This window comes from Alexandromys fortis, unplaced genomic scaffold (genome assembly GCF_014885135.2).
Source record: "Alexandromys fortis isolate MF-2015 unplaced genomic scaffold, M_Fortis_MF-2015_v1.1 scaffold_51, whole genome shotgun sequence".
NCBI classification, from domain to species: Eukaryota; Metazoa; Chordata; class Mammalia; order Rodentia; family Cricetidae; genus Alexandromys; species Alexandromys fortis.
The window spans coordinates 8,210,760-8,223,648 of NW_026067925.1; the positions used below are offsets into that span (position 1 = coordinate 8,210,760).

The 12,889-nt window shown below is 41.0% G+C and overlaps 1 protein-coding gene across 1 annotated transcript in view; it reads left to right on the forward strand.

The window, feature by feature from the left end:
- The window catches only part of Acbd3 (acyl-CoA binding domain containing 3), a 27,539-nt gene extending 19,527 nt beyond the window's left edge, over positions 1–8,012 (forward strand). The window contains exons 6-8 of the mRNA XM_050142903.1: positions 1,740–1,926; positions 3,631–3,915; positions 6,259–8,012. Of these exons, the coding sequence (XP_049998860.1) occupies positions 1,740–1,926; positions 3,631–3,915; positions 6,259–6,470 (684 nt within the window). The 3' untranslated portion in view covers positions 6,471–8,012. The remainder of the gene's footprint in view (positions 1–1,739; positions 1,927–3,630; positions 3,916–6,258) is intronic.
- The last annotated feature ends 4,877 nt before the right edge of the window (positions 8,013–12,889 follow it).

The window sequence follows — 12,889 nt, forward strand, 5'->3', positions numbered from 1 at the left end:
CTGAACCTGCATTGATATATATAGATCAATCTAGCTTCAAGCTCAAGGAGGCTTCATTCTCCTATATACTGGGATTGTAGCATGTACCACTGTACTCAGGCTACTATAAAATATTAAGTGAGGAAATACTTTGACCTCTAACTTCATTATTGTAACCCTTCTTACCCTTCTTTTTTTCTTTTTTTTTTTTCTTTTCTCGAGACAGGGTTTCTCTGTAGTTTTGGAGCCTGTCCTGGAACTAGGTTTTGTAGACCAGGCTGGCCTCGAACTCACAGAGATCCACCTGTCTCTGCCTCCAGAATGCTGGGATTAAAGGCTCATGCCACCACCACCTGGCTCCCTTCATTATTTTAGACCAGTGTTTTTGCAGTGTGATTGACTAAAATTATTAAATTTTAGTTAGAGTCTGAGGGTATGATTCAGTGGATGAGCACCTGCTGAGGCTAATAGTACTGGGTTTGGTCTCTTAACATCCTAAAATCTAAATTTTAAAAAAAATTAAATTTGTGTTCATGCTCTTTTGTGAGTATTTATTTCCATCCATATTAGAATAGTTGTCCATGTATGAGGGCTTAGTTTGTTGCTGTAGACAGCTGTCGTGTTCGGCAATTACACAGCTTTTGTGTCTGTGAATCTTCTGTGGTAGTTTTTCTTTGAAGTATGATTTTTCTAATTTTAATTTTTAGTAATTGAAGGTGAGGATGAGGCGGTTCAAGTGGTTGGTTTGTTGTTGTTGCTGCTGCTGCTATTGTTGTTTGCAACGTCAGCCTCTTGAGTGCTGTGCTGGGTATAAGCATTCTTAGCATACCCAATTTTGTAGTTTGAAAGACAGGGTTTCAGTGTGTAGCCCTGGTTGGCCTGGCATTCACTATGTAGACTAGGCTAGCCTCAAACTCACAGAGATCTACCTGAGAGCAGGGGTTAATGACGTGCCATTATGCCCTGTGTATAGTTGAATTTTATTTTAAAAAGAAAGCAGGGGCGGGGGGGATTAGAGAGATGGCTCAGCAGTTAAGAGTACTGACTGCTCTTCCAGAGGTCCTAAGTTCAATTCCCAGCAATCACATGGTAGCATACAATCATCTATAATGAGATCTGGTGCCCTCTTCTGGCCTGCAGGCACACATGTAGGCAGAACACTGTATATATAATAAATAAATCCAAGGAAGGGAGAGAGAGAAACATTTTCTTCTACTCAATTTTAAGAATATATATATACACACACACACACACATATATATACATACATGTATATAGCACTGTTGGGCATGGTGGCATATGCCCTTAATCTCAACACTCAGGAGGCAGTGGCATGTTACTATACTTAATTTTGCCTTTAGTAATTTTGTTTTGTTTTGTTTTTTGTTTTTGTTTTTCTAGACAGGGTTTCTCTGTAGCTTTGGAGCCTGTCCTGGAACTAGCTCATGTAGACCAGGCTGGCCTCGAACTCACAGCTATCCTCCTGCCTCTGCCTCCCAAGTGCTGGGATTAAAGGCATGCGCCGCCACCACCCGGCTGCCTTTAGTAATTTTATCTGAGATTAATAGTTTAATCATGTTTAGATATCAGTTGGTATTATACTAATATTTATTATAGATATGATTAAAAAAAACTGGCAAAAGTTGACTAGTAATTTCTTAGAATGCTTTAGTGTAGAGCAAATGTATGACATCAGACTTCATGTCTAGGCAAATGTTAGCCTTTCTGATGAGAGTGTTTTAATTTTTTCTCAATTTTAGGCAGCATTACAGAAGCAACAGGAAGTAGCAGTGGCTGGGGCTTCCTTGCCTGCATCATCAAAAGTGAATGCAGCTGGAGCAGGTGATATGATGTCAGTTAATGGGCAGGCCAAAACCCACACTGTCAGTTCCGAGAAAGAAATTGAGCCAGAAGTGGCAGAAGAAGCCTTGGAAAATGGACCAAAAGGTATAGTTTAGCATATGTGTTTGTCCATCCAGATGTCATTCCCTAGACCTCATGAAAAGCAAAAATCAGGAAGACAGGCTGACTAGCTCTTGAGAGCACTTAGATGTGTATGAGAGTCCAACACACCTTCACTCTTGAATCTGAATCTGATGCTCCTGTTGACATAGACAGAAGATCAGGGCTTGGGATAGATGTTCGTTGCTTAACACTCACAAAACCCTGGGTTCAGTTTGAAGCTCCACATAAAGCTGCCTGTTGTCCTAGCAGAGATCTGTTGCTGTGGACATCTGCCATACTCACCAGTTACAGCTTCTGTTTTTTTGAATATTCTGTGACCATTCGTTTCCTTGAAGTATAATTTTTTCTGATTTTAATTTTAAGCAGGTGGGAGGGGGAGGAAAATGGGAGGAGGGGAGGAGGTGGAAATTTTTAAGTAAAAATAAATTTAAAAAAATAAAAACATAAAAAAAATTTTAAGCAGGTGAGGGTAGGGGAGCTTCAAATGTTTTGTTTTGGTTTGTTTTTTTCACTTCAGCCTCTGAGTGCCATGCTGGGTATAAGCATAGTTAGACAAAGAAGATTTCTGAAACCCATTCTGCTCTTCCTTGACCTTTTAGAACAAGTAGCAGAGACACAGCTTTGGGAAAGACCTTCTTTGGTCTTACCAAGAGTTTGTTTCACCTTGGTTTATTTATTCTGTATATGGATGTGTATACCATGAGGTCAGAAGAGAACTTATAAACTTTTGTTCTCTCTCTCTGCCATGTGGAGTCTGATGAATAACCTCAAGTTACCAAGCTTGGTGGCAAAGTGTCTTTACCTGCTCAAGCATCTCATTGGACTTTGTTTTGGTTTGGTTTTTGAGACAGGCTCACTATGTAGCCCTGACTGGCCTCCAGCTCAGAAAGATCTGTCTGCCTCTGCCACAAAGTTGGTGTTGGGATCGAAGGCATGCGCCACCACAACTGTTGTTTTGAGACAGCTCAGTGTGGCCTTAAACTCACTATGTAGCTGAAGATGTCTTTGAACTCCAGATCCTAGTTTATGTAGTGCTAGTGATTGAACCCGGGGATTTGTGAGTACCAGGCAAGCACTCTCAATTGAGCTACATCCCCAGCCCTCCCAGTGTTTACAAATGGAAGGAAATCTTTTTGTTAGTAAATTTGACTAACTGAACTGGAAAGCCTGCTGAGTCCTGCAGTACACATAAGTATTGCTCAGTAACAAAACATTTGTCCTTTCCGTGTGGTTCTGAGATTGTCCAGGATTTTCTCTTTCTCATAGGCTCTTTTTAGAAATGCCCTTAGAGCCTCAGGATGCTCAGAAACTAAGACTTTTCAACAGATAGACCGAAATGAAAGTAGAATGTTAAGCCAGGTGGCGCACACTTTTAATCCCAGCTGAAGTAGGTGGATCTCTGTGAGTTCAAGGCCAGCCTAGCCTGCTGAGCAAGTTCCAGAACGGGCTCCAAAGCTACACAGAGAAACCCTGTCTCGAGGTGTGAGAGAGCAGACGTTAGGAAAAATCACTTATAAGGTATGATGACCTCTGAGTAGATGTTGGGTCCTATAATAACCTGAGAGACTTTTCTATTCCCCTCCATCTTTTGTTGAGTTGTGTGCCATTGGTGTCAGAACACAGGTAGCCCTGTGCAAATGTAAGAACATTTTTCTCTTCAGCTTTTGTAAATCCTGTTGCCTTTAGAATCTCTTCCAGTGATTGCCGCTCCATCCATGTGGACAAGACCACAGATCAAAGACTTCAAAGAGAAGATTCGGCAGGATGCAGATTCTGTGATTACAGTACGACGAGGAGAAGTGGTCACTGTTCGAGTCCCCACTCATGAAGAAGGATCATACCTCTTCTGGGAATTTGCTACAGACAGTTATGACATTGGATTTGGGGTTTATTTTGAATGGACAGACTCTCCAAATGCTGCCGTCAGTGTGCATGTCAGCGAGTCCAGTGACGACGATGAGGAGGAAGAAGGTAGGGCTTTGTCCATACGCAGTAGCTACTGAGTATACTTCCTGCCGAATACTTCAGGATGGGGATATTCCATTCAGTAGTAGGTTGTTCGCTGAAAGACCAGTCTCTCACAAAGAAGGCCCTGAGCATGAATTTCTCTAAATGCTAAAAATCTATTTGGCAGTATCTTATTTTACTACTTTCTGGGTAGTGTTTTTCTTATAGCCTTGTACACTGACAAGTTGAATATATGAAATCACTTTTGTAGGGGACCCAAGCTTGATCCCCAGCATCCACATGGTTGTTTACAAGTGCCCATAACTGTAGTTCCAAAAGAACCAGTGTCTTCTGTCCCCTGCGGGCACCAGGCATGCATACTCTGTACATGTATACATGCAGGTCAAAAGTCTGTGTGCATAAAATAAATAAATCTTTTTAAAAAGGAAGAAGGAAGAAAATAAAATTGCTCTGGGGTTTCGTGGTTGATGTTCTTTCCCTTTGCCCATTAGAGATTTTTAAAAAGAAAATTACTTCCTACTTTCTGTTCTGAACCCCTAGCTGATAAGTTTGGGAATTATTGACATTGGGGCAATAACTGTTAAAGAGGCTGGAGTGATGGATGGCTCAGGCACTTCCTGCTCTTGCAGAGGGCTCAGGTTCAGTTCCCAACACTGGTGTGGCTCAGAACTGCCTGCAGCTTCAGTTTCAGGGATTCTGACACCGCCTTCTGGCCTCACATACCTCACAAGCAGGGCACACACACATAAATAAAAATTGAAATATAAGGAAATTTTAAGGTTAGATAAGTAACTGGTAGAGGCCTGTCTGGTCTTCAGAGCGAATTCCAGCAAAGGCTCCAAAGCTACACAGAGAAACCCTATCTCAAAAATCAAACAACCAAACTGGTAAAAGATAGCTGAAATCCCTGACCTTAGCTCTACTTTGTCCCAAAGGGAAAGTGACATTGCCTGCCCATATACCATTCCTGGAACTCACTTTGTAAACCAGGCCTGCCTCAGTTTCCCTTGTGCTGGAATTACAGATATGAGTCACTATGTCTGGATCTTTTACCCCTTTTTTTTTCAGCTTTTATTTTATTTTTATTTATTATTTATTTATTTGTTATGTGTGTAGTGTTCTGCCAGCATGTATTCCTGCATGCTAGAAGAGGGCACCAGATTTCATTAGAGATGGTTGTGAGCCACCATGTGGTTACTGGGAATTGAACTCAAGACCTCTGGAAGAACAGCCAATGTTCTTAACAGCTAAACCATCTCTCCAGCCCCCAATGTATTTATCTCAACCACTGATAATGGTAAATTTGTATTTATTCAGATTTATTTTTTTATTTCTTTACCTAATGTTCCAAGATCTATTCCAAGGTGCCTGCCACATAATATGATTGGTCCTATTTTCCTTAAATTCCCCTTGAGAATTTCTCACACTTTTAAAAATCTGACTATTGGGCAGGGCGGTGGTGACGCACACCTTTAATCCCAGCACTTGGGAGGCAGAGGCAGGCAGATCTCTGTGAGTTCGAGACCAGCCTGGTCTACAAGAGCTAGTGCCAGGACAGGTTCCAAAACCACAGAGAAACCCTGTCTCAAAAAGCAAAATAAATAAATAAATAAATAAATAAATAAATAAATAAATAAATAAATATAAAAATCTGACTATTAATAGACGCTGCAAGGGTTCCCTCTGTTGTGTTATAACCTAGTAGCCTTTTGTCTTCTGTACTGGCGTGCTCTTGACCTATTTTCCTTGAGGTTGTTTATATTTAATATTTTAGACTGAGACAATTTGGCATAATTATCTCATTCTTACAAGATGTGTTTCTTTCCTAATTTGATATTACAGCCCAGACAACTATGAGCAGTGACAGTCTGCTCAGAGCTGATGTTTTATCCCCTTGTATCTATCATCTCTGCATTAGACCCCTCTCTGAACCCTTCTCTACCAGAGTTTTATATTAAGATAATACAGAAATAGTAGTTTGCCTAGGCTTCCCTCCACCATTTCTGAAATGAAGGTGACCCCATTGTGAAAGAAATCAGCAGAGCATAGTCTTTGGTGTTGCATGAGCAAGCTAGTTTTATATAAGTAGGAGTTCAGAACCGGATGAATGTGGAATAGGAACAGTAAGGCTAGGAGATGTGAACAGTAGTAACAAAAGGGCCAGGGTGTCACTACCCTGGATTCCCAGAGTCCAGCAGCTGTACACAGTGGGGGTCAGAGTTGGAGACTGACTTAAGTCCTAACAGCCAATTTCCCAGAGAATGTAGTTTCATTGCTTGATGAGTAAGGTGATTTTCCTGGACCCATCGTTTGACTTGTGTCTGTTTTTTTCTCACTTTCTCACAGAAAATGTTACTTCTGAAGAGAAAGCCAAAAAGAATGCCAACAAGCCTCTGCTGGATGAGATCGTGCCTGTGTACCGGCGGGACTGTCATGAGGAAGTGTATGCAGGCAGCCACCAGTATCCAGGGAGGGGAGTCTATCTCCTCAAGTTTGATAATTCCTACTCTTTGTGGAGGTCCAAGTCAGTCTACTACAGAGTCTATTATACTAGATAAAGCAGATGTTACAGAGCCTGGAGTCTAAGGTTGGGCAGAAGATGACATTTAGTTTCTTTTGACTTTTGTGGCACATTGGAGTCGGTGTTTACCCTCTTGATCTTGTTGCGATGGTTTATGAACTCTTGCTGGGAACCAGGATTTCCTGAGACTCTTTAGCATTGATGCTGTGAGGTTAAAAGCGGCTCTGAAGACTCATCTAGGCCTTGGGTGCTGACCAACAGAGCCTCTAGTGGATACTGGAGGTGTGTGAGCTACGTGGTAAATATTCAGTCTCCATAATAAATGGCCCAGCGTCGACCGGATCTGGCTGCTGGTTAGTCCTTTGCTGTCAGCTCTGCGTGTTCTCCCAGAGCCCACAGTTACAGCTCTGTTGGGATTGCTTCTCTTGTAGTCCACATCAGCTTTGACTGAATGAAGCTCAACAATTTGAAACTTTAAAACTCAAGACTTCACAGATTATAGTAGAAAAAGAAATGGCCTCCACTTGGTCTTACCTGAGTGACCCAGGTTGTTTTTGCTTTCTATACAGCTGTTTAGTTAGTTATGTTACAGAGAATTTCTGTTCTGAGAATCTTACACTTAGAACATTCAAACTCAGTAGATGATTGACATGTAAAGACAGATAAACACCTCAGTATCCTTCTACCAGGTCCCTCAGACTCTCAGGCCTTTTCTTCCATTTGCTATTCACACTACTGGTAACATAACTAGTTAATTTTGTTTTGGTTCAGCTTTATGAAACATCTCAAATTGAAATTATTTTCTGTAAAAAACATACAGCCAGGAGTTTTATGAACCCAAATTGACACCTACTGAATTAAAATATACAAAATCACTCTAATGCAATTCAGCATTTGAGGAGTACCTTTGCATTAATAGAAAATCACTGCCAGGGACAGTCCAAATTTCTTTCTATTTATTATTAGGGCACAAACTTCACAATCCCAGTTTGTAATTATACACTAGAGAAAATGGAAAGTTCATGGCCTGTGCTTAAATGTTAGAGCTTTAATCTGTGTTATATCTTACTGGTGGGGAAAGATACATCTTTGGCTTTCTTAGGAAAAGAGGTCCACATTATTATTTCCAATTTGTAAAAGTGGTTAAGTACCCAAAAAGAAGGCGGTATAGATAGGTATGGCAAAGACATTGTCTGCCTTGCGTCATTTGTCACAAAAAACCCTTAGGTTTAATTCTAACACCACGGATCCGCTGGCTAGCTGCAGTGTGCACAGTTCACTACATCCAGGCTATCTGAGGTCTTCATGTGCTGCATTTCTTTGTTTTTAATACCTGGTTTCATAGATATTTAATTCTCTTCTCTTTTGGTTGTTAAGAAACTGGATTGTTTTCTCCTAACCAGTGCTTAATCTGTGTTTTTGAATTTTGATTTGAAGTAGTCGAATGTCTATGCTGTTACATCCAGAATATTCATTAGGCTGCCCCACAGCTCTTATGTATATATAGAAACCACAGAGTTAGGATTTTTTTAATGAAAAAGTACTGTATTTAAAATGTAAAATAAACTTTTAAAAAGCAGGCACTAATATATATTTCTTTCAGCCTTTGATTACAGTTTTGTCCTTGCACATGTTAAGATAAATTACCTTCTAAAGATACTGTTCTTGGGAGCAGTGTATATCACTTTACCTAGCAGTGTCTGTCACGTGTTCATATCCGAACACTTTTGGTTCTAAACTTTTTTATCGCCTTTGGCCGTTGATTAGTACCGTATAAGTGCGATTTCAAAAGATCTTGAAAGTAATATATTTAATCAATTAAAATGTTTATCTGTAACTTGTTGATGTTTCTATTCCCTGAAGCATTTAACTGTCTTTTTTTATTTAGATAAAATAAGAAGAAATGCCTTAGATGCTTTTTTCTGTTTAACTAGTTGAAAAATACCAAACTCTTTCTGATTAACTAGTTTTCCCTGTGAGTTATAACAGATTTAAAATTGTCCAGGCTTGACAAGACGTGTTGAAGTTTCATCCTGCAGATGACCAGGTTATAAAGTTACTTTCCAGAGCTGCCCTGGGTGACCTTACTGTGGCATGGGGTGACAGTCTATTTTATAATGGCTCCTGGGGTGTGTAGCCTCTAATTGGGACAGGTGGTTACAGAGCTTAAGATCACACTGGATGCAAGGCCCAGAGTTTGTTTTTAGTTTCTGTTTATTATTTTTGTTTAATTTTTCTTTTGAAATTTGGAGATACTGAATGAGATGATTATCTTGATCCCTATGCCGTGTGGTGTACCTTGAAGTCAAACCCAAGAACAGTTAAGAGGAGCTGTTGTGATCTCAGCTACTTTGGAGGCCATGCTTCAGAGTCTTAACCACCATCCTATGGAAGAGGAGAAGCAGCTGCTCCAGATAATAAATGGTTGTCAGTTATTCACTGAAGATTAGAATGGGACGCTTCAGCTACCCAAACCATCTTTGTTCATTCTCAAGGTTTTTTTGTGCAATCTCAGATGTATGCTCATACATCTGTTAGGGGAAGAGCACATATCAATTCATTTCTATTCACCACCTTTTAAAATGTCTATGAATTAGTATTAGACATTAGAATGTTGCTGCATGGCCCAGGCTGCCTTGAATTCTTAGTCCTCTTGCTTCTGCCCTGAGTGCTGAGACTGTAGATGTGTAATACCATACAAAGACAGTGTTAGAGTTTTTTAATTTATTTATGTGTATGAGTGTTTTGTCTATATGTATGTCTGTGCGCCATGTTCATGCCTAGTTCGTGCAAAGGCCCGAAGAGGCACCGAACACCCTGGAACTGCAGTTACAGACAGCTGTCAGTTACCGTGTGGATGCCGGGAAGTTGAGCCCAGGTCTTCTGGAAGAGCAGCCAGTGCTCTTCTTACTGCTGAGCTGACTTTATCTCATATACTTACCTGCAATCCTTAACTTTGTTGCTGAGTTGAGTTTTGGGTTTTGAGAGTAAATTATTGTCCCTCCTACATAGCCATGCTTTCATCTCATTGCTCCGGAAGTTTCCAAGCACTGAACCATCTTTTCCAGTTATGATAAAATGCAGATACACTAAACTACCTCCATTTTACAAGGTCACGTGCCACTTGTGAGCTGTGAATTGATTTTTATGAGTATATATACCATCTTTTTCCATGAGTTGATTATTTGAATTATTTGATCAGGTATTTAACTTAACTTGGTACAGGAAATTTAAGTGGCTGACTTTGCCATATAATTGGCACTGCCCCTTTTTTTTTGTTCAGTGTCTTACTCTGTAGTCCAGGCTGATCTAGAGCTCCTATGTAACCCAAGCTGGCTTCAAAGTCACGATAATCCTTCTGCCTCAGCCGCCAGTGTTCTGGGACTACAGGCATGCAAACTGCACCTGGCTGAACATTTACCTTTTGAATGTAGGCCGTCAACATGTGGTAGGAGTACAAAATTGAAACATTTACTTTTGCTGCACAGTGGTGGTACACACCTTTAATTCCAGCACTCTGTTAGTTCAAGGCCAGCCTGGTCTACAGTGTGAGTTCCAGGACAGCATATGCTGTTACACAGAGAAACCATGCTTCGTAAAACAAAACAAAACACAAACATTTACTTTATTTCTGAAAACCATATACACATTGGATTATACATGTAAAAATTATTTTTAACTTTAAAAGCATATCTAGGAGCCAGGTGGTGGTGGCACATGCCTTTAATCCCAGCACTCAGGAGGCAGAGGCAGGCGGATCTCTGAGTTCGAGGCCAGCTTGGTCTATAAGAGCTAGTTCCAGGACAGGTTCCAAAGCTACAGAGAAACCCTGTCTCGAAAAACAAACAAAAAACCCAAAAAATATATCTAGGGGCTGCAGATGACTCAGAGCTTGTACTGCTCTACCAGAGGACATGAGTTCAAGTCCTAGCACCCACATCAGGCGCTCACAACTTCACAGCTGTAACTCGAGCTCCAGAGAAGCTGATGTTTTTTTTTCTGGCTTCCCTGGGCACCCATACATCTGTGAGCATATTCATACAAACATATACACATAAATAAAAATAAATCTAAAAAATTCTAGGTTTGGCAAACTTGCAGGTGCGAAACACAGGTCGAATGACCACTATCCTAAATGCTTGGTAACAGGTGTTTCTGGCTTTAGGCTTTTTCAGGTATTAGAATCTTTCTATAGCTGTTGGCATTATGAGAGACCCTGGGACCTGGGTGTGAGCATGAAAGTCATTTCTGTTTGATACACATGTTATACTCATAGCCTGAAGATAAGCTCACTCGATGACTGGAGTCTGCCTGCATTTGACTGTAGCCCATCAGGTGAGATTAGTTACGGATTTTCCTCCACTTGTGCATCGGTGCTCAGAACATATTTGGAACTTTGAATTTTCAGATGGTTCAGCAGGTAAAAAAGGTTCTTGCTGTGCATGTTTGACCAGCTGAGTTCGTCCTTAGTACCCCATGTAAGGGTAGAAGGAGATATTCACGTTCCACAAAGCTGTCCTCTAATTCCCACATGTCAACTGTGGCGTGTGTATGCCCTCATACACATACACACAATAATAAAGTTCAATTCTAAAACAATGAAATTCCACTGTGTTTCCCTGGTAACTACTAATAGGATAGAGCATTCCTTCTATTGATGGATTTCCTCTCCTGAGAATTTCCTGTGTCCTTTACTCACTTTAATTAAGCAAGTTTTTTTTAGATTTATTTGTGTGTGTGTTTTGCCTGCATGTATGCCTACACGTGTACATGGTGCCCCACAGAGGTCAGAAGGTGGCAGATACACTGGAGCGAGCTACAGATGGTTGTGAGCTGCTGCGGTGGCACCTGAACCTGTATGAGAAAAGGAAGCTCTCAACCACTGAGCCATCAGTTAAATAATTTTATATAATTTTATTATCTTCAATTTAAGCTGGGTGTGGTGGTGCATGCCTTATATTCCATCACTCTGAGACAAGTAGATCTCGGGATTTGAGACCAGATTGGTCTCCATAGCAAGTTCTAGGATAGCCAAGGCTACATAATCCATCTCTAAATATATGTAATTATAAGGCTAGCAAATGGCCGGGCAGTGGTGGCGCACACCTTTAATCCCAGCACTCGGGAGGCAGAGGCAGGTGGATCTCTGTGAGTTTGAGGCCAGTCTGGTCTATAAGAGCTAGTTCCAGGACAGGCTCCAAAGCTACAGAAAAACCTTGTTTCCAAAACAAAAAAACAAGGCTAGCAAATGGCTCAGTGGGAAAGGCATCTGCCACCAATCTTGAGGACCTGAGTTCAATCCCAGGACCCATAGGGTAGAAAAGAACTTCCTCAAATTGTTTTCTGACCTCCACATTTCAAACCATGGCATATGTGTACCCACATATACACCTGCACACAAAAAATAAAAGTATTTTTCATTCTAGTCTGTATATTGTGTGTGTGTGCATAAATGTTTTAAGTTCTTAGTTTTTATTCCTGTATGGATTTTTGCTTGCTTCCATATATATGAGTTTCTATACTGTTAGATTTATATTGCATTTGTCTGCTCACGTATATTTTGAGCTTTGTTTTGCGTTTTTTTTTGTTTTTTTTAAAGATTATTTTATTAATTATGTATACAACATTCTGCCTCCGTGTATGCCCGCACGCCGGAAGAGGGCGCCAGATCTCATTTCAGATGGTTGTGAGCCACCATGTGGTTGCTGGGAATTGAACTCAGGACCTCTGGAAGAGCAGCCAGTGCTCTTAACCACTGAGCCATCTCTCCAGCCCTTTGGTTTGTTTTTTGTTTTCTTCTGTGAGACAGGGTTTCTCTGTGTAGCCCTGGCTATCCTGAAACTCACTTTGTAGACCAGGCTGGCCACCCACAAACTCACTGAGATCTACCTGTTCTGCCTCCTGAATGCTGGGGTTAAAGGCATGTGCCATCATTACCCAGCTGGTTTTGGTTTTTTTGTTGTTGTTGTCCTTCAAGACAGTCTTAAAGTTGGGGTTTCTGTTGTGAAGAGACACCATGACCATGGTAACTCTTATAAAGGAAAACATCTAATCAAGGTGGTGGCTTAGTTTCAGAGGTTCAGGCCGTTATCGGCCAGAAGCATGGTAGCATGCAGGTAGATGTGGTGCTGGTGGAGTAGCCCAGAGTCCTACATCTTTTAGGCATTAGGAAATTGACTGAGACACTGATGGTATCCTGAGCATAGGAAACCTCAAAGCCCACCCCACAGTGACACACTTCCTCCAACAAGGGCATACCCACTCCAACAAAGCCACTCCTGGTAGTGCCATCGCTGAGATTTTGGGGACCAGTTACCTTCAAACTATCACACAGTGTTTCTCTGTACTTGTTGGCTGTCCTGGAACTCAGATTCACCTGCCTCTCCCTCCAGAGTACTGGGATTAAAGGTGTGCACTGCCTGACTTAATTTCATTTTTTTTTTTTTTTTTTTTTTT